The following is a 26,042-nucleotide window of genomic DNA, read 5'->3' on the forward strand; positions in this document are numbered from 1 at the left end:
TGTACGTACATGACCGTGAACAGTGCATTACATCATACAAAATTAGGGACCATCGCAAAAGTTCGCAGAAGCCCCTGAAACGAAGAGCATACGTTTGGGGGGGGGGGGGGGGGGGGGAGGGAGTCGGTGCGAAAATCGCAAACCGGGCTTCAATTCAAAAAAGTATTGAGGCCACCTAGAATTAATTCGTTGTTTCGGGTCACTTCACTCATCCGTACCAGGGTCGGTCGGTCGGGTTTATTTTTTATTTTATTTTATTTTTTATTTTGGTTACGTCCATCGTTAGAAGGCCTTAGGCCTGTGGGAATGCCCTATTAAAAAATTTAATAAATAAAAATAAAATAATGTGCGCGTGCATACATATACTTCGAATAGCTTGTGTCCATCTAGCCAGTCGATCACTGAATCTGACTGTAGTGTAGACAATCCAGCGCAGTCATTGTCCCATCAGATCCAGGTCCCCTCCAGGACCAGATCTTGGCCTCGCTGGCAAACGAGTCTGACGAGCAGCTCTCACCTTGAAAACTTCTGTAAATAGCGACAAGGTGGCGGAGCTGACGCTGTTTCAGGATCGATTGCGGATCGGAGATAGAAGACAACGTCATCACCAAGCACCTGTCATTTGGCTAGCCATGACCATAATCATTGGCAGTGATGACTGCTTCTGAGGTCGATATCTGGACTGCTATTATTCTAATTTATGAGGGTCGCGTGTGTACATAGTCTAGTCTGTACATTTGCATCCACTATAAAAAAAAAACATTTTGCGGTCGGGTGAAAAAAGAAGGTCGGTCGGGACGGTGACCCGAAACAACGAATTAATTCTGGATGGCCTGACGACATAATTATAGGAGCTGTAGGATTAGCATGCCATCACAGCCGGCGTAGATCGCTTGTCACTAGAGAGGTTAAGATGCACGTTATTTCCGACGTGACGCGCAATTTGACGTCAAATTTGGCGTAAAACTCCAAATTTCGACGCGAGCAGCAGGTCACTCGCATTGATTTTTCGACGTGCGAGCAAATAACGCGAGCTGAACTTTCGCGTCACGTCAGAAATAACGTGCATCTTAACCTCTCTATTGTCAGGACGCGTATGGGGAATGTGAAAGCAATATACACCAATCAACGTTCATTGTAATGCTCAAAGGATACAAGTGCATAGCTCTAGCTGTTCTCGTTCTTAGATCACCCACTGCAAGGTGATATCATCGTTGCATTTATAAAGTGCTGTACATTGTTACACACTGATACAACAATGCTTGTGTAATATTATAATAATTATTATGTGTGAGCATCCAAGTGAAAAAATGAAGCCCATATTGTGACTGTCGTTTCGTTTGAGGGGGGAGGGAGGGGAGTCAGGCCCGAAACTCACGGTCTTCGTTTCGGGGGCTTCTGCGAACTTTTGCGATGGTCCCTTAATGGTGTCAACTTGAAATTCTGCCGGGGCAGCACCCATCAGGGAGTCTTCAAATACCGGTATTTGACGACTCTCTGGCACCCACAGTCGAGTTGCAAACTCTTCGGGGAAGGTATGCACTCTTGGTATCACAAGTGGAGAACATTGTATGAAGTTCCCTTGGACAGAATTCTATGTATGAGAGTAGTGTTTTTATGTATGGGAGTAGTGTTTTTCAACTCACAAGTCCACTTGCCATGATCACATTCTCCGAATTTTTTGGCACATGCCAAACATGTACATGTAAACTGACCACTCTCTTCCTGGTGACCAAACCCAGGACCAATTATTATCACTTGGCAAACGGGCAAGGTTCCCTCTTTTTAAATCAGTCACCACCCTCATTGGAGGGGGGGGGGTGGGGGTGGGAAGGGGCTAGATCCTCTGGTCAAACCAGTCACCACCCATCCCTGGGGCAAGATCCCCTGGTCCAGAAGCCCAGTTCAAACCAGTGACAACCCTTCCTTGGGGGTGGGGTGGGGGCAAGAGCCCCTGTTGAAGCCAGTGACCACCCATCCCTGGCTGGGGGGGGGGGGAGGTAAGATTCCCTGGTCAAACTAGTCACCACTCCTCAGTGTGGCGGAGGGGGGGGGGGGGCAAGATCCCCTGGTCACCGGATGCAAGAAGACAGGGAAGAATCGATTCTTGTTCAGTACGATAATTGATAGGAAGGCCAAAATATGTCAGCACCGGGCAGATCAAATGTGTGAGTGGGGGAGGAAAGCATTCTACGTGTAGTGTTAAACACACTCGAAGAGAAGAACAGATAATGAGAAAGGAGAGGCTATGCACATGTGATGCACATGCACATGTTAAAATCCAGCAGCTCCCCTCCTCTCCCGCAGACAACGAAAGGAAAGAAGAAAAAAAGACGAATCAACATACATTGCAGATGCTTCCCTCGTTCTCGCAGCACACTCCTCGTAGCTTGTCTGATACGTATGGATGGTGCTACAGTACTACTGAAAGAAATCCGTTTCTGCCTTGCATGCCAAACTCCTTGCTCCCGGCCTTTTTTTTAGGCGCCATTCACCCGAATCATCTCTCTAAGCAGATAGAAGCAAAAGGAGCAGTGGGAACAAGAAAAAGCAGACATGGAAAAAGCCAAACATTGTCAAACATTGTCACTTGATTCCACAAGCAATACTGTGTAGCGGAAAATTTTCGGACGGAAATATTTTCGGACAAAGCCGAAATTCGACCTTTCGCACGGGTTTTATTTTCGTACAGTGCTGCATGCTAAATGCACGTGTTCGCATGCAGTACGCATGTATAGTGTACACGATTTCACAGGAACATATTTTAGTACGGAATTAATTTTAGTACAAAAGAGGCAGTGTGCGAAACTGTACGAGAATAAATTCCGTCCGAACATTTCCTGCTATACAGTATCGCGTGACAACGCACAAGCAGGTACCACTTTCTCACACACTCTACATTGCGCTGCACAGATTATGCTTCAGCACTGGGCTGTTGCCACATTTATGGTACTATCATAGCAGTACTCTCAGGGCAGGGTCGGTTTCAATTTTCGTCTGATGATCGATTCGGTTCTTGAAACTCAGAGTTTCAAAACAGCAACTGCTCGTTCTTCTGCCCGTGACACGGATAAGCATACCTACGGTTGATTCATTTCTCGATGTCCATGCTCATGTTTGCCAGCAAACCGGTGCTGACAACTGAATACCGACTGCTGGAGCGGTGCGCTCATATTGCAAAGACCCAGCACAGGATTGGAACACTACGAAACAGAGACCGCTAGAATGGGTACTGCACTCGAGCGCAGAAATCAGGTGCCGAATTTCCGTTGCCAGCACTGCATTTCCTGCGCTATGCCGCTTTGCTTGACGCAAAAATGAAGTCTAGCTTGCCGCACGGTTACCAACTCGCGAGACACCTTTCTGTAGACTTGAATCCACACCATAGCTCAGTGGCAAATGTACTATGATGAGTCATTCGCATAACGTATAGAGCACCCCTTCTGTCTTGCTTAGTGGGCAGCGCCACACAAGGTTTTCTATGTTTCTTGCACGGCTTTTTATAAATTTTTTTTACTATGTTCACATGCCCAGCTCGAAAAGAATAATGAAAGACAATGGTAGGGAGACTACATGCGTAGGTTTTCGGATATTTCGGATGACGGACGGTGTTTTGTTCTGGGTCTTCTCGGATTTGTCTGCTTTGCACGCACTGATATCGAACTGGAATGATTCAAGCCTTCTCATTAATAGTGCTTTATCTCGAAGAGTGTCCCCTGTCTCTAAAACAGTGAAAACATAGTAGCCCTCTCTTGAATAGAGATCCCTCCCCCGGGCTTGTACTGTAAAACCGGAAAGTTTAACGGCCAACATAGTTTAAGGTTTTTGCAATTCTGGCATTATAACGTGCAGAAAGTTTAACGATGGCTACCTGGCCGCCCATCTGTATGCACATCTTTACACAGACATCTCGCGATAACGTTTCTTCAAATAACGAAAAAAATTGGTCGTTAGACTTTGCGACTCGTTAGACTTTCCGGTTTTACAGTGCCCAAGGGCATATGTACGTTTGGTGTTCTTGTCCACTCTTATCCAGGCGATACGTCTGGTGTTCTTGTCCACTCCTACCCAGGCCCTACGTTTGGTGTTCTTGTCCACTCCTATCCAGGCCCTACGTCTGGTGTTCTTGTCCACTCCTACCCAGGCCCTACGTCTGGTGTTCTTGTCCACTCCTACCCAGGCCCTACGTTTGGTGTTCTTGTATAGCCAGGCCCCAGGTTGTTTCAGAATCAAGATCGCAGTTCTTGTTGCTGTTTATGCAGAGTAAATAGTTTACAGAGAACTCTAGGCGCTGTGTGTTCTTTTACTACTTCTTGGTTTTATGCTGGAGGACGTAAATGTACCGGCATTGAAAAAAAAAAAATAGTGCCCTCTCTTGAATGCTGGACTCTTCTGAATAGTGCACATCTGTGCTGGAATTTTCAAGAACCTCCAGTGAGACAATCAATTTTAGTCCTGTGCTAGTGTTGATCTGCATCACGCACGCACGCACGCACACACGCACGCACACACGCACGCACATGCGTGCATGCACACACGCACGCACGCGCATGCACACACGCACGGACGCGTGCACATGCACACACACACACGCACACACGCACGCACACACACACACACACACACAGCGTGTTCGGAGTTTTCAGTGGACATGTATTTTTGTTTTCCTGGCTTTTATCGACCGGCCGAGTGCCTTAACCCTTTAAGAGCCACAGGAAATTTTCAAAAATCTGCATTTTTTCATGTTCCTCGGATCATAGCTTCAGTTCTACTCACTCAATCCTCACAATCTAGGGCTTCCTGGAAAGGTATTCGCGAGAGGAAGAGAATGAGGTCGATCATGATAGCCAGCACACCGTCTATCCAGCGCTAGATCGCAGCGACAGTACGAAAAATGCCCCAAATGCGTCCAATTGGGTCCCGCTCCAGATATTTCATTCTACTCGATCGTGGAGTTCCAATTTTTTTGCTGTGTACCCTTGACAATATCAACAGTGAAACCCGTGCAAATTCGAGTAAACCAGCGTGACGAAAAGTCTCAAAAATCTCAATACTAAAGTTGCACTGCGCGCTTTTGAAATTGCCGCGATCGCGGCTCAACTTACGAGTGATTTATCTCGGGAACCGTTGCTCGCAGCGCTTCGCGGATTGTTTCTCCCGACAGGTGAGAGTTTTCTCTTCGCCCTGGATATTTCGATCGATGGATTTGAGCGAGATTAGACTGAGTTACGATCTTTTGAAGTTTTGCATTTGAATGCGTCGTTTACGACGCATTCAAGTATGGGGCGGCTCTTAAAGGGTTAAGTATGCAGTCCACATTTGGCAAAGCACAATGGGCTTATAAGGGCTTATATGCATTGTAACACGCACCTTAGCGCCTGTGTTCACAGCGTGTACCATGGAAACCCGTTGAGCACGAGCATTTACGACCAACAGACACTCCTCCATTAAGGCAGTTCCCTGCAGCAAATGACAAGAAGCAGAAGAAATAAATCAAGCAAATGACAAATTTGCAAAAATGCTTGCAACGGAATCACCGTGCGCCATTCAACTGGATTCTCCGCCAAAGGTCGGCAACCCTTCACGTCTCGTGACCTGCAACTACCCCCCCCCCCCCCCATCATAGCCTAGGAGCTGTGACAGCGTTCATGATCCACAGCAAGAAGGCAGCAATGCCTGTATCTAGGGCGAAGTTAAATAGGCAATGTGTACGACGCACAAAGACAGAAGAGAACAGAGACAAGCAGCTAGGTCATTGCTGTAACGCTGCGTCTCATGCACCTAGCAAACATAGCAGACGCGTAGCACCCCCGTTGTAGGTGGTTGGGTTGGAGGGGGTCTGGGAGTGTCCCCGCTGGGAAAAAATTGAAACTAGGGTGCAAAATCCTGCATTCTGGGCACTTCTGGGCGAAAAAGTGGGCGGGCGAAAGCCGGACCGGCCGGACCGGCCGCTATGCCCCTGCCCAGGGCAATCCTCAGACAACTGATAACCTGTACATCATCTGGGTACAAATTTATACGCAGGCAGGTAGGAAAGTAAAGCGTGCGAAGGTTGTAAGGCGCGCAAAGCGAGGTAGCAAAGTGCGACATTAGTGTGACATTTCAGGTAACACGATAGTTAAAATATTGTTAGTGACGTACATACTTTGGGCACTCCTTGCCACTATCCCAGCCAATGGTGAGCATGGTAAGACTGTGTCTTGCACCAGGGGCGTGCCAGAAGGGTGGGTCTTGGGTCCTCTGTTCTTTTGCATCTATATTCGCAAGGTGCCGGAAATTCTCAAGCACAGTATCTCACAACTCAACGCCGATGACATTGCCTTCTTCATCATCGGACTGGACCTTCCTGCTATGTTACAGGACCTCCAGGACAATCATACTGCACTGGAACTCCATTTAGATTAGAAGGAGCTCATCATGAACCCCGGCCAGACCCAGTTTCTCATTCTGCAGCGGCCACGCCTGCCCCCAGCGCTGCAGTTGCCGTGGCCCTCGACCTGTCAAGAAAAGGCTCTTACTCCTGCGAGCACTGCCAACTACCTTGGTTTAGTGTTAGATGGCCATCGCACCTTCCAGCCACAGGTTCAGAAACTGGGTAACTCAGTGCAGCCTGTTGGTACTACCCTAGCAAAAATTATAAAACTACCTCTGCTACTGCTACTATAGTGATTATATTTTCAGTGTTTTTGGGTGACATCTACTGCATAGCACAACAGAACTATCACAAACCCAAGAACAGTGTACTGAACAGTGATGGCCCGGAAAACGAAACAGTCTAGAATTTCACAAGGCATTGGTCATCCATCTATATACAGTGGCTCAGGCATAGCAATGTTAGCGACTTCTCATGAACAACAATAATGGCGTATGCGGCTACTCTGACACAGAGAGAGAGAGAGAGAGAGAGAGAGAGAGAGAGAGAGAGAGAGAGATAGATAGATAGAGATAGATAGAGATAGATATAGAGATAGAGATAGAGAGAGAGAGAGAGAGAGAGAGAGAGAGAGAGAGAGAGAGAGAGAGAGAGAGAGAGAGAGAGAGAGAGGAAGAGAGAGAGAGGAAGAGAGAGAGAGAGAGAGAGAGAGAGATAGATAGAGACAGAGATAGATATGTCATGGCCGCGCTTTGGCGGGTTTGTGACTTGGCTTAGATCAGTCTAGTGGCTACCCAGGTAGACGACCAATATAGTCGCCATCCAAGTTGCTAGCTCCCACCTGTTTTCCGGCTCACACAAGGTAGTCGAAGGTTGAAGGGGAGCGATCAAAGATACTTTTATTCGTTGGAAGAAGGCGGCTTTTATGTGATTTTGGTTATAGTATAATTGTGATATAATAATTAGTAGGAAATATTTAGTATAGCTTCGGGGAGCTCGCTCACCCACATTACATGATAGTGTTACAAATATGAGTGATCTCCGAGGTTATTCGTACGTCGATCGTGCGACGGAGCCTGGAGTACGCTGTCGGATGTTGCTGCAGCTAGAGCGCGCCGCCTTCGTACGGTGTCTTGATTGGGTCACCCTTCATCTTCTGCCCCGTAGGCTCTTCCCTCTCATTACCCCGTAGGGCGCTTCACGGTCAAGCCGCGACCTCTCCCAAAAAAGGATAACGGAGTCCGCAGTGCGCGAAGCACTTGCAGGACCCTTTACGTCGTACGACGCGAGAAGAGGTGCCATGCTTGCTCGATTAACAAAGGTATCAGCTCCCTTGCAGGACTAAGCAGGGTCCCCTCAAGCTCAACAGTGTAGTGAGTACAATGCTGACGACTTGTACTGAAGGTGTAGCCGCCGTACGACAACACTTGTGACTTGAGGCCACGAGTTGTAAGCCATGATTGCTCAACTAACGAAAGTGCCAAATCCTTCGCAGGACTAATCATGGTTCTTACAGAACTCTAGAATATTTCGGAGGCCAGCTTTTGGCTGCTGAATCTCATTGTGTGGTCGCTTTCACGACGAGTCGAGTCCGGGTCATGACAGATAGATAGATAGAGAGAGAGAGAGAGAAAGGAAAGATAGAGAAAGGGTGGGAGATGCAAACAGCGAGAGAGGAAGAAAGAAAGTGGTTAAGAGCAAGATTGAGAGGCGGAGGCCGGGAAATACAGTAATTGAGACGGAGAAAGAGATGAAGAGGACAAGACGAAGGACAACGAGAACTGAGAAGGCAAGATTCTGATCAGGACTTAATGACTACTAGTATCTGTTCCTTACTTATCGAGCAGTCAGGGTTGGTGAAATCAGCGGGGCAAGTGCATTTTGATCCAGAGCACACTCCTCCATTCATGCAGTGTATTGCGCACTTGGCTGAGAACATTAATAAGCAAAGAAGAAATCCGGGAGGTATAAGCACACACACACACACACACATGCAGACACACGTACACGTACACGCACACGCACACGCACACACACACACACACACACACACACACACACACACACACACACACACACACATGTACAAAAGAAACACATATTCGCACACATATACGCACACACACACACACACACGCACGTACAAGCACAAAAATGCACGCACATGCACACGCTCACACAACATTGATCAGTTGGATTTAGTTGAAAAATGGCTGGATAATGAATGACCGTCATTTCATGACTGGGGTGCAACCACACACACACACATAATCATGCACACACACACACACACACACACACACACACACACACACACACACACACGCACGCACGCACGCACGCACGCACGCACGCACGCACGCACGCACGCACTCACGCACGCACGCACGCACACACACACACTAACAACTGCATTCACACACCGCAACCCAGCCTGCGGAGCATTAGCCTGCGGAGCATACATGCGGAGTGTTAGCCGCGGAACGTTTGTCTGCAGAGTGTTGGTCTGCAGAGCGTTAGCCTGCGGAACGTTGGTCTGCAGAGTTTGGCCTGCAGAGCATTAGCCTGCGGAACGTTGGTCTGCAGAGAGTTGGTCTGCGGAGTGTTGGTCTGCAGAGTGTTGGTCTGCGGAATGTTGGCCTGCAGAGCGTTGGTCTGCAGAGTGTTGGTCTGCAAGGTGTTGGCCTGCAGAGTGTTGGTCTGCAGAGTGTTGGTCTGCAGAGTGTTGGTCTGCAGAGTGTTGGTCTGCAGAGCGTTGGTCTGCAGAGTGTTGGTCTGCAGAGTGTTGGTCTGCAGAGTGTTAGCCTATGGAGTGTCAGTCTGCAGAGTGTTATCTACCTAAGTGTTAATCTCCATTGCCATAGCAGTTACAGTAGCTGCGACATCAGGGCATGTGTGCCAAGGCGAAGCAATCTTTTGGCTGCAGAGTTTGTGCCGGGTCCCAATACAGGTCCTCACCATTAGTAAATAGAGTGCTGAATAGCCCTGGCGAAACCTGGTCTATACAACTGTTTACAGATCCGGTTACAACGTAATTCGTTTAATAAAAGTCCGTTATAATGGCCCTTTGCCCAGGTCCCTGGAGTGCCAAACCCTCAGCATAAGATAACATTGACCATGCAGGACCAATGCCAAAACACATAGGATAAAGCGGAGAAAAAAAACATTAGGAAATTAGGGGCTTCTTTTAGTGTTGAGACGATCTCACCGGATACTCGTTAGCTCGCTCGCCAGAAACTCGGCTCGTTTGTGCGGCCAGCTCGTTTGCACTAACGAACACCGTACACCGTACTCCGTACACATGGCAGTACATGTCGACTGGGGAGTCGTAAAATATTTTACGACTGACTGGTCGATCGAGAGTCCAGTCCCGCGCAAAGTGAAAATCACTCGCAGTTACGGTGACTGTATGCCTGCACGACATTTGAGTTGTTTCAGTTGTCGTTGCAGCTTTGGTGGACTCTACTGATGTCTTGTTCCGCATCTGCTGACCTGTCGCAGGATATGCTTCGGTCACCTCTCCATTCGAGTGAAAGTTACGCTCAGTCGTTTGGAAGTTTTCTCCCGCGATGCAGCGAAGACCAGGGCTACTTGCAATCTTTGCAAAACGGTCTATTCTTACAAAGGCTACTCAACGACGGCGCTGAAAAGACATCTCGACACCAAACAGCAGTCCGAAGTGAAGCAGCAGCAATCCCAAATGGCGGTGGTGATGATTTGTACCAGCTGAAAAAAATCTAACTTAGAACAAAATATTCAAAAAAAACATATTTGCCACATCAATGAAACTCGTTGGCTCGCTCGATAGCTTGCTCGTTAGTGGAACCGATCGCTCGTTTGTTATAGATACGCTCGTTTCAACACTAGCTGCTTTCATATGCAAGTGTTGAGTTTCGGAGTGAAAAGAGCAGCAGTACGTGGCATGTGGCCTCTAAATTTCCTAATACTTTGAAATTCTCCGTGAAGTCCAAATTTGAAATTAAAAAAAAAAACTTGCATACAAAAAGTAAGGGCTTGCTACTTTTTCACAGGGGGGGGGGGGGGGGGGCTCAGTCAGATTAGGAGGGTGCTATGGCCCATCCACATTCTCCCTTGCCTACAGGCCATTCAAAAAAAGATGGACTTGTAGCTTTTGGACATAAATGAGTCAAAAGTTGAGTTTTCGAAGAATTGTTTTCTGCAAACCCCTATGGAAACCTCTTCCAATTATGTTGCTGAAGTCTATTTGTCCAAAAAGCAAGCCATAACAAGAATAGGATTTCGGCCAGTTTTTGCCCCCAAAGCACTGAATTGGGGAAAAACGTCAAAATCCAGGCCGTTTGACCCTGCCTGCAACAGTGCATTGTGCGGTTCAAGCCCCAGTCCAGGTACCCTTTTTGCACCCTTTTTCAAATTTCAAATTTCGCAGCATGCACTGTGTACGATAAAATCAGGAAACAAAATCACCAAATGCGGGAGCTCGCCAGAGCCAGGGCCCCTCTTGTTATGAATGGACTGTAGAACCCAAACAATAGTGAGGGAAGTCAGTAAGGGAATCTCAACTTACGCTTGCACCATTTGCCACTGTAACCTTCCTGGCATCCTACAAACATCAGAGAAACAACACAGACCAGGGAGAAGAGTAAGATATGCTACACAGTTGGACCTAGCGCTGCAGTGGACGGACATTTCTCACCGATTCCACCACTTTTTCAGCCAGGTGCCTAATTGGTGGAGTGTGTGTGTGTGTGTGTGTGCATACTGCACACGCCCATCGAGTGGTGACGTCATTAATTTTGTACCGTCGGTCCACACCACACACAGCCACCTGGCATGGTCGTGCATTGCTGAATGCTGTTTCCAGCGTACTCACATGCATTGCACACATGCATTCCATACTTGCCAATGCACGATGGGCTTGTTGCTACACGTCACTTTCGGTGCACAGAAAATTTCTATTTCGGTGTCAGGAACCAGGCAGGTTTGAGGCGATATGTAGAATTAGGTGACCAGGCTCTTCTTCGCATACAGTGTACATACCGTATAGGTGAAACCTAAATGTACGTGCCTGGCTATCTACCGAAATCAACGAAATTGAAAAATACACCAAACGTAACACGTTACACAGCTCAACGAAGCGCACCTGCAAATTGGAAGGAATTTGAAGTTTGTCTTGGAGAGATTTGGAGGGGTTTTCATTTTGTGTAGCCAAGGACTCTGTGCTGACGTGGGCGGTAGAAATTTAAAAAAACCAAGCCACTCAAGTAGCTGGTTATACCGACATATGTACAGACCAATACCATTGACATCCACACCTTTGCACACTTTCACCCAGACAAATTATTTATCGCATTTGCATGCGCGAGTACTAGCGTTTCGCAGCATGTGAATATGTTGTCCCAAGACGATGAACTGCTTTACCTTTCTAGGGATCATCCCCTTTCTCAGCACAGGCAGCAGCCAGCTTGGCTTCGACCGGTAAGGGAGGCATAATAGTGCCTCTCTGTTTTGCGCAGTGAACAGCGCTTCAGCAGTGTCTGCAACAAGATTCTTATCGATATACAAATACGATTTTATGAGCGCTCTTCATCGCTGAGATGCACCATTTCTGGTCAAACCCAGCGAGGTCCTCACCAAAGAAATAATCATCGCGCGTCCGCGCGCGCGCGAACTTTCAGTGCTGCTCCGCACGGGGAGTAATTCTCTCACGCCAATGACTCTGGAACCTTGTTGCGACACCTGACACCATCGCTGAGTCCAATCTCAACCAGCGTTTGATAAGCTCTCACCTGGCGCTAAATTCGATAGACCTAACCCACTTGAAAACACTTGAAGCTCCTTTGACAACAAAGACACCCACTCGATGGAAAAAAATCTTCCTGAGCCAGCTCACTGCGCGTTCCAAACTTTGATGATTGATCAGCCGGCTCCTCATACAACGAACACCATTGTGCAGGAGAATTAGTTCTTTATAGCCGAAGTTTGTTATAACAGAAATGCATGCACACCACACAAGCAGCAAGTCATGACTGGCAAGTGGCCCTTGACAGTATGTGTGCACTTAGTTTACCGAAGCGGCCCTACCATATTTGGTTCGTTGTAAACGAAACCTGTTGGCTACAAGGGGTCAATTTCGTATGGGTTCAAACAGGGACATGGACAAGGGTTCGCTATATCACGAAATTCGCTATAATTATGTGAGTCCGTTTTAACTTATGAAGTGGAGTCGACAGTGTATGCATTTAACCTGAGGACCATGAACAGAACACATTTAGCACCTGACACTCTCTTACCGTAGCAAAGCGCATAATCGGAATTTGCATGTCCACTACCTTGATAGTGGAAAGATGGGTGCCGCCCGGCGTTTAGACGGAAATAGTCTCTTGTAGGTGTTTTCCCCGTGGCCCACCCGAACCTAAACTGGTGAGCAAATGCACCGATATCTCGTAGTGCTTCCGTGGTGTCTCGTAGAAAGTCACTATGGGCAGGAGTAAATGATTGGTACCCATTGTGTTCGCAAGTCTTGGGGGAATAATTAAACGAAAAAGCACGAGAATCCAGTCTAGCAAGAAGGAACTCGCCACCTTTATGGCTGACCGGCCAAGTCTTCCAGACACCTACAGGTAGACGCAGAGAGAGAGAGAGAGAGAGAGAGAGAGAGAGAGAGAGAGAGAGAGAGAGAGAGAGAGAGAGAGAGAGAGAGAGAGAGAGAGAGAGAGAAGACGGCATATCAGTAATTGCCCTGGGTCAACTGTCTTCATGTAAACACAGACTTATTTTTTTCATCGTACAGGCTTTCAACCGGGGTTGAAATCTTTCATGCAAACACAGCCTTAAAAGGGAAAGGGGGAACAACCTTAGAATGTATACTTCCTCCGTTGACAAAAAACTTCGTGATGGATTTTGGAGGGGCTGATTTGCACACAAACTGCCGTGAAATGAGTCGCAATAACTTTCGTGGCCTTCCCTGGCATGCCATGAAAGCTTAGAAAGCGACCTTTCACAACAAGCCGAGCGGAATCGATGGTTGCGCTGTGGAAACATAGATGATGACAGTCACGGCGAGCGAAACTGAAATACCACTTCTCCGAGGGGATATTGCGCTGCTTGGCCTCTCTACTACTTCAGCACTGAGTAAGTTGGAGAGTGATAGAGAGCGATAAAGCGGAGCAGCGAGCCCACACAATGAGCGTGTGAACAAGGAGCTGCTCCGATCGTACAGCTCAACGAAAATAATTCTGAACTCAAGTTCTTGTTCAACCTGCGCAAAGCCCAGATTCGAATGCTGATGACCATGCATTCTTTCAGAAGTCTGCAGTCCGATGCGAGTCTCGTGGCTAAAGTCAGAAAGTCAACTGGACTTGCTAGCCGCTGCCGTTCAATGCTGGCAGGGGTATCCATCAGAGAAAATGGAATCAGTTTCGCTGCGCCGTTTCGCTGAGTTCAGGAGAGCGAAGATGAAACCAGGGAGTCGTAAAATATGTTTTACGACTCCCTGGTGGAAACGAGTAATCGCCATCGCGGCGGATCACGCAGCTTGAAAGCCAACTTACTTGAACGACGGCGACATCAAGGTCACCGGAGTGTGATCAAAGAAGCCGAGGCAAGGCTGGAACGAGCTGAACAACGACTCGAGAGAGATGACGACTTGCGTGCAGCAGATGACGACAGCGACGCAGGTCAAAAATGAGTCGAGCGAAAGCGACGCAAACTGAATTCTCTGCTCATTCCCCCAACAGTTTCTCTTGTAAAGACGCTGTACATAGGCTGAATCACCTCTGTCCAGTGATTTACAGTCGATACAAACTGTTCTTGACCTGTTCTAAGCGTTTTCATATCCATTAAAAATCATCACAAAGTTTTTGTTAACGGAGGAAGTACACATAATAGAATTAATAATACTCATTGGTTTGACAGAAAGATGCGAGCAGGAAAATGTCTGAAGAAAACATTGACTGTCACCACCAGGACTAGAACCAGGGACTTTTCCTTGTAGCCAGCGATGCTCTAACCACTGGGCTATGGTGCAGCTGTCATCGTAGCAGAGGCAATTCCACATTGTCTTCAGACTTCGTAACTCACGCTTCCTGTGAATCCACACAGGCGGGTGGGTCGCAGTCCTCATTGTAATACACAGGATCCGCACCACGTATTAAAAGCTAAGCAACTTTACGTAATAGCGGGCACGAAAAACCCGTGAATTCGCGAGTTTGCACTCTACTTACGGAAAGGTTTCTACGTAGAGTACGTAGATAGGGCTCTGATAACGTAGGCGCTCCATAAGTGGATTGGGGTACAAATTTATGATTCTCTTCCCAGATCGATCTGGTCGTACACTGCCGCGTTCGGAGTTGCCAAGGGCAGCTACGTGATTTGAAAGCTTCGTATGGCGGAGCACAGATGCGCATGCAGTTTACGTAAGACTTTCTGTAGATCGACTACGCTTTTTAATAACGTAATTACGTTATGCGGAACCTCTCTAATAATAATGTTAGGTACTTCCTCCCGCACAATATACAACCTTTCCCAAGCCGGCCTGCACGCAACCCGTACCAACCTTTCGTTCCGGTGGCCTAAGGAAGCTTATTGCGCGCCCATATTTGCCATAGTCACCCAGGCCCTTTAATCTTGCATTCGCCCTGACTCAATCTCCCTCTCTTCCACAATGTCGTCGTTTCACTCATCTTTGTCTCCGTCTCTTCATCTCCCATAATAAATGTCGTTCCACCTACCCTTGCCCATTGTCCGTTGTGTCGGAGAGAATGACGTCTTATAGTATCTCAACAGTAATATCATTCATCGGGAATTGTGTGTCGCTCCTTACGTGGAACTCATGGGGGGGGTGTGCAGATCAAGCGCTGAGGACCGTTGGCCATTCACAACGTCGTTGCCTCCAAACCATCTAGTTCTCAAGCCCACGCTGGGGACAGCACAATTGAAAATGGACTCTCACTGTAAGGTACTATCCCTAGTGATGTTTATGCTTGGACAGCACTACATTTGTATTTGTAATTATATCATTATCTCATGGCACATCATGATGACATCATGGCACATCATGATGACATCATGGCACATCATGATGACATCATGGCACATCATGATGAAGGCCAGTAAAGCTGAGACAAGGGTGAAAGCCAACCACAGCAGTAAAACAGATAAGAGAATACAAACAAAAGGAAAAGAAGGCAAAGGAAGAGACAAGCCAGCAGGATGTCATAATTGAAGAGTGCTGGCGGAGCACAAAATTCATTAGTCTACTCCGGCTCTCAACTGATGAGGGGTGAGTTCCCCGAAACGCTGTGTATTGAGCGGGGAGTGGTGCTTTCTTGCAGGTTTGCCGAGTGGAAGGTTCGGTGGGCTTCTCGTGTGCTCTGGATGTCAGTCGTGAGCCAGTCAAGTTGTTGTTGATTTTTATTTTACTTCGCAAGGCCAAACGGGCAATGGTGCCCAATTCTATGGAAGCGAATTTCAAAGGGGGAGAGAGCCATGGGGAGAGAGAGAGAGAGAGAGAGAGAGAGAGAGAGAGAGAGATAGACAAGTGAGATTCAAGTCAGCAGGAAAAGTGCAAGCTCCCACATAAGGAATGACACACAATTCCCTAAATACCGCCAAAGTCGCACGAACCTCTTCTTCATAATATTCATTGTTACATCTTTTTAAAGGATTGGGAGATCTTCAGATTCACTGCAAACTGTTAGGTAACAGAATTGCCTGAAAGGAGGAAAAAATGCCAACCCTGCCAGGACTCGAACCTGGGACCTTGCTCGTCATGAGCAAAGCTCCACAGTCTGGAGCGTAGCTGCTCAAAAGATCCAGGCACTGCAAGTCCCTGATCGGCCTTAGCATACAGCACAGAGGCATACAGGCACAGCAAGTCCCTGGTCGGCCTTAGTATTCACCCAAACCCCACCTACCTGTGCAGATGACGTCGCTGAGCTGATTTGACCTGAAGAGGTTTACAGATGTGCCCGTCCTGGCTAAGTTGTAGACGACATCCTGTCCCTTGTGTTTGTACGTTGTCCATGATTGCACATTGTCGCCATAATGTCTCGTTTGGAGCATCTCCTCCATCATCAAGTCAACCTGATACCTGCTGCCGATGGGCAGGGTCGTAAATACTCCAAAGTCGAAGAGCCTGTAGCCTTGCTCATGGCATCGGGCTTTGGCGTCGCTTAAAGTCTTCGGTGTTTTGCAAGAATGGTCGTCGCACGTTCCGGCTAGCGCTACCCACGAAAACAGTCTTGTCGGTTCGGTACGGTCCGGGCAGCGACGGTGGATAACTGAGAGAACACACACAGGAAAGAATGAACGACAAACGCCAGGTCAGTCGACGAGTACATTGCTTGGTGGCCAGGTACAGTAGCACTGTGAAACGGGAACTTTCGGCGGTGTAATGTTTTCCATACTTCCCAAAATTAACGGTTCAGTAGCGCGAAAACTTTGGTAAACCGGTTTTCCAGGTCCGAATATACATTTTGCACACTGCGTGGCATGGAGCTGTTGAATTTTAGGCCGCGCTTCATTTAAGAGAGCATGTCTGAGAATACCAAAGTATGTGTGCAAGTGGATCTCTCCGATTTCGCTCAAAATTTGGAGGTAGGTTCCCTTTGGGGTGTGGATCGATTATGCAAAGCCCTTGAAAAAGTTTCTGAAGGGAACCTTGAAATTTGCATACCCCTCAAAAATGGCCGAAATATCACATTATTTATGGGTCTAGAAACGAGTCACGCCACAGCGTATACGAACAAGCTATGAACAAAACTCCATCAAGCCAACATTGCCTCACCTTAGAAGAGTTCCTGGAGCAGTACCGCTTAGCCACGCCAGCATCCCAGAAGACGAGGTCCATCACCCCCTGACGCCACTAATGATCGTCTTGAAAATAGCCAATTTACAAGCGCTGGCAAAACAGCCAGCTACGTCCTCAATTGGCCAGAACTATACACCGGCAGATAGTAGAACACCTCTTCTAGCGCTGAGGACATGTCCCCCATCTTCCTTTTGGGGTTTTCTTGAAATAAACTTTTTTGAATTTTTCCACTCGACCATGCTGAAATACGGCCAAAGTCATACCTGCGCAGGAAAGCTCGCTACTCCGCGACGTCTCCTCAGCAATTTCTACTCCAACACTACTCCCAAGGCCGCAGAACAAAGTGTAGTGTTGACTCTGACAAGGAAAAGCAGCGGTGATCACTTGTCACTCCAAACGACAAGCTTCTCCTTGCGCCACCAATAATTTTTTGTGCGACTGTTGATGCAAAAGTGACTGAAGGCCTGAGCGCAGTTTTTGAATTTTATTGCAAGATGCACGGTGAGATCGCGTGCTCTGTGACGTAGGATGACGCTTCCTGCATCACGTTACGCGGCCATCGATCGCGAATGTGCCTGGAACGCTACTCGGAACAGACCATGATGGCAGAGGTAAGATGAGCTTCATTTCCTGCTTGAACTGCTGAGAACCCCCACAAACTGTCCTAGGAGTGTTGCAATGGCAGCAAGCCGTTGGAATATGCCCCGTACAGCATGGAGAGTTATTCGTCTTTCACACTTACCTCCTGCAATCCCGAACATAGTCCAACAGTAAAAATCCCTTGTTTTCATGTCGATGCTCGACAAAAGCGACTAGCTCGGTCCCTTTGTGTTGACTGGCACGCGAGCAGCACTGGCTGCACGCACTTGTCGCGTGAACTGCATGCGAGATTTCTTACGTCATAAAGAATGTGATTTCATCATCATTTCACTGGTCTTCGACGTACATGGTCAGGGAAAGTCCCGGTTCGTAGGCCTACAACACGGTCAGCGTGTTCTTGAGCGCCGTAACAACACAAGTGTGATCACTTCCAGACCAACGGGCGTTCAAGGCGAGTAACAAGCGTACTTGACAAAGGTGACTCTGAAATCTCGTGAGCCGTGGGCCACGCGACTTGGCATTCTTGCGTCACAAGGCACGTGATTTCACCGTGCATCTTGCAATAAAATAATTTTAATTCAAAAACTGCGCTCAGGCCTTCAGTCACTTTTGCAGCAACAGTCGCACAAAAAATTATTGGTGGCGCAAGGAGAAGCTTGTCGTTTGGAGTGACAAGTGATCACCGCTGCTTTTCCTTGTCAGAGTCAACACTACACGTTGTTCTGCGGCCTTGGGAGTAGTGTTGGAGTAAAAATTGCTGAGGAGACGTCGCGGAGTGGCGAGCTTTCCTGCGCAGGTATGACTTTGGCCGTATTTCAGCATGGTCGAGTGGAAAAATTCAAAAAAGTTTATTTCAAGAAAACCCCAAAAGGAAGATGGGGGACATGTCCTCAGCGCTAGAAGAGGTGTTCTACTATCTGCCGGTGTATAGTTCTGGCCAATTGAGGACGTAGCTGGCTGTTTTGCCAGCGCTTGTAAATTGGCTATTTTCAAGACGATCATTTGTGGCGTCAGGGGGTGATGGACCTCGTCTTCTGGGATGCTGGCGTGGCTAAGCGGTACTGCTCCAGGAACTCTTCTAAGGTGAGGCAATGTTGGCTTGATGGAGTTTTGTTCATAGCTTGTTCGTATACGCTGTGGCGTGACTCGTTTCTAGACCCATAAATAATGTGATATTTCGGCCATTTTTGAGGGGTATGCAAATTTCAAGGTTCCCTTCAGAAACTTTTTCAAGGGCTTTGCACGAGCGATCCACACCCCAAAGGGAACCTACCTGCAAATTTTGAGCGAAATCGGAGAGATCCACTTGCACACATACTTTGGTATTCTCAGACATGCTCTCTTAAGGTCACAAAATACCTCCACCGAAGTTACCGAAAATGAAACTGCAGTGAAATTTTCCGGTTCTACAGTGTGTGAGACTGTTGAGCAGTCTGGATGAGACTCCCTTGTATGGTAAGCACCTTACGAGCCGGAGTATGAGCGGCACTTTGAACATTCAAAACTCACCCCAAAAAGGCTACTGTGGCTTATACTCCGATGATCAAATTAACGCTGATAAAATGGAGTAGATGTCTGCATTTCTTTTCGAAAACGGGGGGGGGGGGGGGGGGGTGCGGCTTATACTCCAGTGTGGCCTATACCATTTTTTCTCCATTACAAGCCTAGTGCTTATATATTTTCAACCAGTTCGGACCCCGCGCTTACTGTAAGACATGTTATTATAACGAGTCGCAAATTTAACAAATGTCCAAAATTCATAGGTTAACGAGAAGATATGATAACGATCTTGCAGTATTTCGGCATATCCACACACAACATATGAAGCAGTACGGCCTCAACGGATCTTATTATAACGAAGAAATGTCATCCGTTAAAACGTTAGATTTACTTCCTCGTTTTATTAGACACGTCGTACTGTATATTAAAGACTGGGGCACAAGAGACTGGGCTTATTATTTGGCAGTGTATCAGTAGCACAAAGTTGCCCTGCAGTTTTGTGCTTCCTGGTACACTGAGTGAGCCTGAATTTTAGATCTCGGGAATCGCAGACTTTTACCACAGCAATCAGCCATTTATCAGCGTAAGCCTGATTTGGTGTGTTCAGAGTGGTAGTATAATTAGGTGGAAGTTGTCCAAGTAACGCATCGTGTGTGGTGCGGCCAAGCTTGGCCGTTAATGTTCTAGGCGAAATGTACTGCTGTTCTGTGTTATCACTTTGTCCTTCTTTCTTTCTTTCTTTCTTTCTTTCTCTCTCTCTCTTGTTTGTTCATTTTTCATTTCGCCAGTTTATTGTTATCACACGCATTCATGATTGCTCTCGATGATTATTAAAATTCACACTTGTACAGTTCACAGCTGTTGTTCTTGGTGTTATTTCTCTAACTTAGATTTTCTAAAAAGTTCAATTTTGTTTCAGTGTCCTTTAGTACAACGACGATTCCTGATAAGTGTTGTACAGAAACTAGGGGTGAAAGTTGCCACTGAGATATCGAGTTCGAGTACTGTGATTGTCTCCGATCGAATATTCGAGTATTTTAAATCTCCTAAAAATTGCACACCAAGGGCCTTAAAATCACATGATACCACCCTGATTGAAGTGAGTGGCAGTCATCTTTCTTGGGTACATTGGTTGGCGGGTCATTTGGGCTCTCTCTCCGCGTGTACAAATGTTCACCACACACTCTGCACATCAATATCTGCCCACTGCTGCTCTGAAATTGTGGATTTCTGTGGTGAACACAGTCATGTACCATGTATGAACGAGTTCTCTGATTTATTCCGAGTACGATTATTTTGGAAAAACCCGAGCAAGTACTCGAATATTCGGTCAGTAAAAGAGTATTTATTTGTAGAGCTTGTGTTGATACAGATTCCTAGGTTCAAACCCCAAGATGGGCAGTTAGTTACATTTTTTCTCTCCTTGCGTATTTTGTATCTGCATGTTTTTACCCTTTCCGTGAGTCGCTCGTGAGTAATGTATGAGTCGTGTATGGCTAAACCCGTATTTACCCGTATGACTGCTGCTAGTGTTATTGTTCTAGAACATTAGCATAATTAACCAATCACAGTTCACAGCTCTGGAATATTCTAGAATTTCGTCAGCAACCGGTTTATATAAATTACTGATTGGTTGATGACCTAAAAACATGGCTGCCGTTCGCCGCGTGTTTTGTCTTCTTGCATTGTTCTTTTCTTGTGCTTTTTCACTTCTTATCTTTACTTGCCGAGTGTGTAACTAATAATTCCCTCCTTACGAGTATTCGTGAAACCACAAAGTGAGTGCTTTGTTTGAGTGTGTGAAATTGTCTCCGAGGGCCAGCTACTACATAATTGTTTCACCGCTAACAAAAACTTGTTGAATCCTAATTTTCTTCTCTACACTATTTCTCTTCCTATTTTCATTGTTTTATTGCAGATCGTCTCCACACCGTTTTACTTTGCATGAATGAAGTGTTAATGTCGATTCAGCTTGTCTTATTGACTGCGGTCATCAAATTATTGTCGCCTCGCCGTTAGGTCTACGAGCCTCTTTTTAAGGGGAAATATTAATACAATGGATTAAAATGCAATAAAACAATGTTTGCAGTCGCAAGTCAGTTGAGTGTCAAGTTCGGCAAGAAGTGTGTGTTCCTAGTTGGAACAATCAACTTCATGACTATTACCGCCGAAGTCGCAACTTTTAAGTTCGTAGAACAATATTTCGGTTGTGAGGTGCATTCGCAGGCCTTCATGGCGCTCGGACAACTGCAATACTAGTACGACTCTCACTAGCTACATAGTACAGTCGTCCCTCTCTAATCCGGCACTTGTTTATCCGGAACCCTTGCCAACCGGCGCACTTTCTGACGAAACCGATTTTTTCGTTCAATTCCTGCATCTTAATCCGGCACTTGAATTCCGCCTCCGGCAGTGACTTTTTTAAACGAATCGCTCAAACTGCACGTAGTTTGATTTCATAATCCGGCAGTCGTAAATCGCGTACCGTACAGGTGCACTCCTTGCCAGGCCATGCTAGGCCAGTCTGATCTGGTCAAGGTTGTCCAGGAGACAACGGCAGTCAACCATACTTTCTTATTTTAGCAAGGAGTAGTGTCCTGCCAATTTTCAGGTGTGTGTGTGTGTGCGTGTGTGTGCAAGAGTACATGTGAACATGTTCTCTGTTTTACTTTATCACTTTATCACTGTGTATATTCCCGGAGAACAATTGAGAATAAAGCCGTGCACCAAATACTTGGGTCGACACGGAAAAACCCTGCGTTTTGACGTACACATGATACATGCATGCAATTGGGTAGGGCCGGGTCAGAGGGCAGGATTTCTTAATCCAGCACCCTCGTTAATCCAGCAGAAAACGCCGTAGCACAAGGTGCCGGATTAGAGAGGGACGGCTGTACTCTGATTCTGGCATGTTACTTCTGCATTGAATAGTGATTGATTTTCCGCGCCGAATTTTCAACGCTGCATGCATGTCCAATGCGCGTCAACAGTACTTCACACTTTCCTTTTCCCGCGTTATCACCTCAGCTATGCCAGTTTTGTATGTGGAAACCCCCTATATAGTAGCAGTTTGGTCTATATTTTTAATCATTCCACATCTACCTTCACTGATGAGCTATGTATTAGCGAAACAGCTGTCTGAAGGAGTTTATCAATATCGTCTACGGAAGTGTCCTTCGCAATGGTGATGGTTGTGTGCAGGAGGGTCTAGTCGGCTAAAGAGCGCAGTGTGATGGTGGAGGTGACTCAACATTTTCATCAATGGCCGAGAGCTCTGTCGGACCCTGTAATAATAGAACAATATTTGATTAAATTTTACTATTTTCACCGATACAATAGTACAATTGTTTTTCTTTTAAGACATCTCGCCTCGATATTCTTTCCCTGCTTCATCGCCACCAAATCGCTTCCAGGAGCCCGAGCCAGCGTTTTTGAGTGCCGTGACTGTCCGATCAGCTGTAAATTCAACGGCTGTGTGGATCGCCCCTAAACATACGCACATGAATAATGTTCGGTTTCTGCTGGAGTCTGGTATGCAATGTGATTACTCACCTTTACACCCAGGTCCTGATTTTCCCTTGGGGCAATTCCCGGCGGCCTCATTTAGCAAAGCAGAAAGCAGAAATATGCTGGCCAGCAGGAACAGAGAGATTGAGGGCTTCATCGTGTTCCTCGTCACTGGTGGGAATGACACACATTGACAAGCAGCAAAGCAGCAAATATGGCAGAGGAACGCACACGCATGCATGCACAGACACGCATACACACATATACATGCACATGCATGCACACGCACACACATGCACACAAACATAATTTCACACACATATCCACACATATCCACACACACACACACACATGCACGCACGCACACACACATACACGTACACACACGTACACACACATGTACACATACACCACACACAAACACGCACACACACACACACACACACACACACACACACAAAGAGAGAGAAAACAGCACTTGTATCCAATACCGAAATGCATGTCGCCAATTAGGAAATGCTTACAGCTAAATTAGCTCTACTTGTGGCTGTACCGAAGCTGCTGTCTCCAGAACGTATGTGTTTTCGTTCTAAAATTATTTAGTTCTGTTGCGCGTGAGAATGAGGCAGTTCGAATGCCTGAAGCCCACAACAGATAGCAAGTCCCCATGGGATATCTCATGAAACCATGATCAGGATGAGGTCAGGATTTGATCGTTACGCCAATTTGGCAGCTGAGATTTCCTGCTACTGCCGACATTGCTATTTCTTTCGCTTTACGATTTGTTCCTCCACCCGATTTTTTCGTCCTCCCCTCCCCTTTACTACAATTTGTTGAGTGGCGCACATGTATAAAAGGAGGCACTGTCGCCTGTTTGTGTTGCAACTTTAAACACAATTCAAAAAACAACAACAACGACCACGACGACGACATCGCCTGCACGTGAAATGTCGCCGGTCATATTCTTTCCCCTTCGTCATCATTCCCCATGGGCGCGAAAAACTCATTCGTCCATGCAAGAAGGCACCGCGGCAACCCCTTGTCACTCTGGCGAAGTAACCGTGGCAACCCCTTGTCACTCCGGCGAAGTAACCGCGGCAACCCCTTGTCACTCCGGCGAACTGAAGTAAACTACAACTGGCTAGTCAATCAGCCAATAAGTACAGTGTTGGCAACTGAAATCCGACCCCTGAGCGGTGCGTTCACATTCCAGTGGGCTCTATTTCGTAGTTTTACAATCCCGTGTTGGGTCTTTGCCATGTGAGCGCACTGCTCAAGGTGTCGGATTTCAGTTGCCAGCACTGTACATCGGTGAGTAATGGCAGAGCTGGAACCAGACATACGGCACAAACATGAAAAAATAACATCACAGTTCAGCACACAATGATGGCTCTCGAATTCGTCGGTATATCGATTGACCCCCCCCCCCCCCCCACACACACACACACACTCGGGTTTTCCTGCACTACTGGCGCCATGGCACCCCCGATCAGCTGCGCGCTCTCCTGTGGGTAGGCACGATCAGTAAAGGATTGGGCTGCGGTTAGGCATTTTCGTTTCGACACAGACAGAAGTAGACCCTCACATAGACCCTCGAACTCGCGCAGTCTCGCTGGCCCTTGGCAATAGACTCCACCATCCCGAGTCTAGGGCTTGCTGAGTAATGATCTCGGTGATATCGAGTCTATTTTTAGAGTAGGGGTCAGAATGTCGCCATCACTTCACGCTCAGATCTTACGGACACTTTAGGGACTCTCTATGTTGCTTACCTGGTAAATAGACTCCAAGTACACAACCCACGCACAACACGGCGGACGTTTCTCTGACACGCACTTCTTTCCCAAACGAACTTGGTCCAATAGTCTTGTAACTGAGCTGTTTGCTGCGGTGGGTGTGCGAAGTCATTGGAAGCAGCAGGCGATTCCTCGGCGTAGTCCCGCACACATACACACAATCACACGTCCCGCTTTGGGTGGCACCTTGCACGATTTGTACGAAGCACGAGCCCAAATCGTCTCCGGAACAGCCGCCGGTGGCACCTCCTCAAGCTATGGATTCGCTCACAGCACCTATGGATTTGTTCACAGCACCTCGTGTACGCTATGCCTCGTTTGCAGACCGGACCATACTGGCATATATGCTGAAGGTCTTGTCCGGGATTCGATTTCAGCACAGTCGCGTACATCTGTGCTGCTGACTAAGCCAAATCGAATGCCCAACAGAGCTTCTGGAGTAGGTGCAGAGTTCGTTTTGGTAGCTTCGGCTATATACCGAGCCTCTAACCGGAAATGGGAGCCGTACTTAGCACCACAAGACGCTACAAACGGCATAAACGCCGTATTGGGTCTATAACCCCCTCAGGTCATGGATGCCGTTTGTGCGCCTCGCGTATGCTTGCGCTCATTATGGTCATGTTCGGCTGGGCCCGATTCGATCACCCCGACTCCCGAGACAGTCCCGAGTACATGATAATAATATCTTTATTAGGATGACCCAGAGGCTTGTCGCCTATCAAGGGGTTCACCGCTTTGAAGGATGTACAATGTACATGTACATGTAAATGTATGAGCTATAGTGAAAGTAGTGAAAAGTTGTGCTGCGTGAATGCGTTGGGGAGCTCACAAGGGGGGGGGGGGGGGGGGTATGTACATGGCGTAGGCATACCGGAGAGCGAAGCACTATGTTTGCAAGTGAGTTTGCGAAGCTCATTCGTGAAAACAATAATGGATGGTTCTGCAGTTAGTCTTGGTGGGAGGCAGTTCCATAAGAGGGAGGTTTGGAAGAGAAACAACGATTTTGATGTGGTCTTTGCTTTAGGGAGAATACTTTTGTTTGGGCGTCTCGCACTCTGCGTGATATTGAAATGGAATGAAGCTAGGCAACGTCGATACTTGAAAATAACCGGTGTGCATGGTAACTAAGCTTATAAACTGTCTGGGGTAAAGAAGGTGTCATTAGGTTTAGGCCTGTTTTGGAACTCCACTTTAAATAAAGCCAAACAAAGGGATTCAATGTTAGCTTTTTTATTAAGATCCCGCTTGGGTGTATTAAAGTCGATTCGGATTTTGCCTTTCCTAAGGTAGGATCTTTCAAACCTGGCCTGGACTCTATCCAGCTCAGTCAAGTCAATGCAATGAAGTTACATACCTGGTACACTGTTAGTGTTACAATGTCATTTATTATAATAATACTTATTATTATTTTTCCGTTTGTGTCTTTCCATCAAACTAGTCAAAATATTATTACTAGTATTTAATAATCATTATTATT

General features: G+C 47.0%; 1 protein-coding gene across 1 annotated transcript; it reads right to left on the reverse strand.

Moving 5' to 3' along the window:
* Positions 1-2,104: 2,104 nt before the first annotated feature.
* Positions 2,105-24,661, reverse strand: LOC135824779 (uncharacterized). The gene is made up of 8 exons (XM_065337485.1): positions 24,542-24,661; positions 22,818-22,943; positions 16,270-16,635; positions 12,646-12,969; positions 10,920-10,955; positions 8,210-8,302; positions 5,371-5,460; positions 2,105-2,508 (listed from the first exon to the last, which is right to left on the reverse strand). Exons 2-7 carry the CDS (start codon positions 22,927-22,929, stop codon positions 5,372-5,374), a joined length of 1,020 nt encoding a protein of 339 aa, XP_065193557.1. The 5' UTR covers positions 22,930-22,943; positions 24,542-24,661; the 3' UTR covers positions 2,105-2,508; position 5,371.
* Between the last annotated feature and the right edge of the window lie 1,381 nt (positions 24,662-26,042).

The sequence above is a fragment of the Sycon ciliatum genome, chromosome 9 (genome assembly GCF_964019385.1).
Source record: "Sycon ciliatum chromosome 9, ocSycCili1.1, whole genome shotgun sequence".
In the NCBI taxonomy this organism is placed as follows: domain Eukaryota; kingdom Metazoa; phylum Porifera; class Calcarea; order Leucosolenida; family Sycettidae; genus Sycon; species Sycon ciliatum.

What these genes read in the sequence shown, in the direction of transcription:
- LOC135824779 (XM_065337485.1), bottom strand. Translation starts at nt 22,929, where the DNA reads ATGAAGCCCTCAATCTCTCTGTTCCTGCTGGCCAGCATATTTCTGCTT. An exon ending in CAGCGACGTCATCTGCACAG is followed by an intron (nt 12,970 to 16,269) that starts GTAGGTGGGGTT and finishes GTCTACCTGTAG; the next exon opens with GTGTCTGGAAGACTTGGCCG. An exon ending in CAACCCTGACTGCTCGATAA is followed by an intron (nt 5,461 to 8,209) that starts GTAAGGAACAGA and finishes CATTTGCTGCAG; the next exon opens with GGAACTGCCTTAATGGAGGA.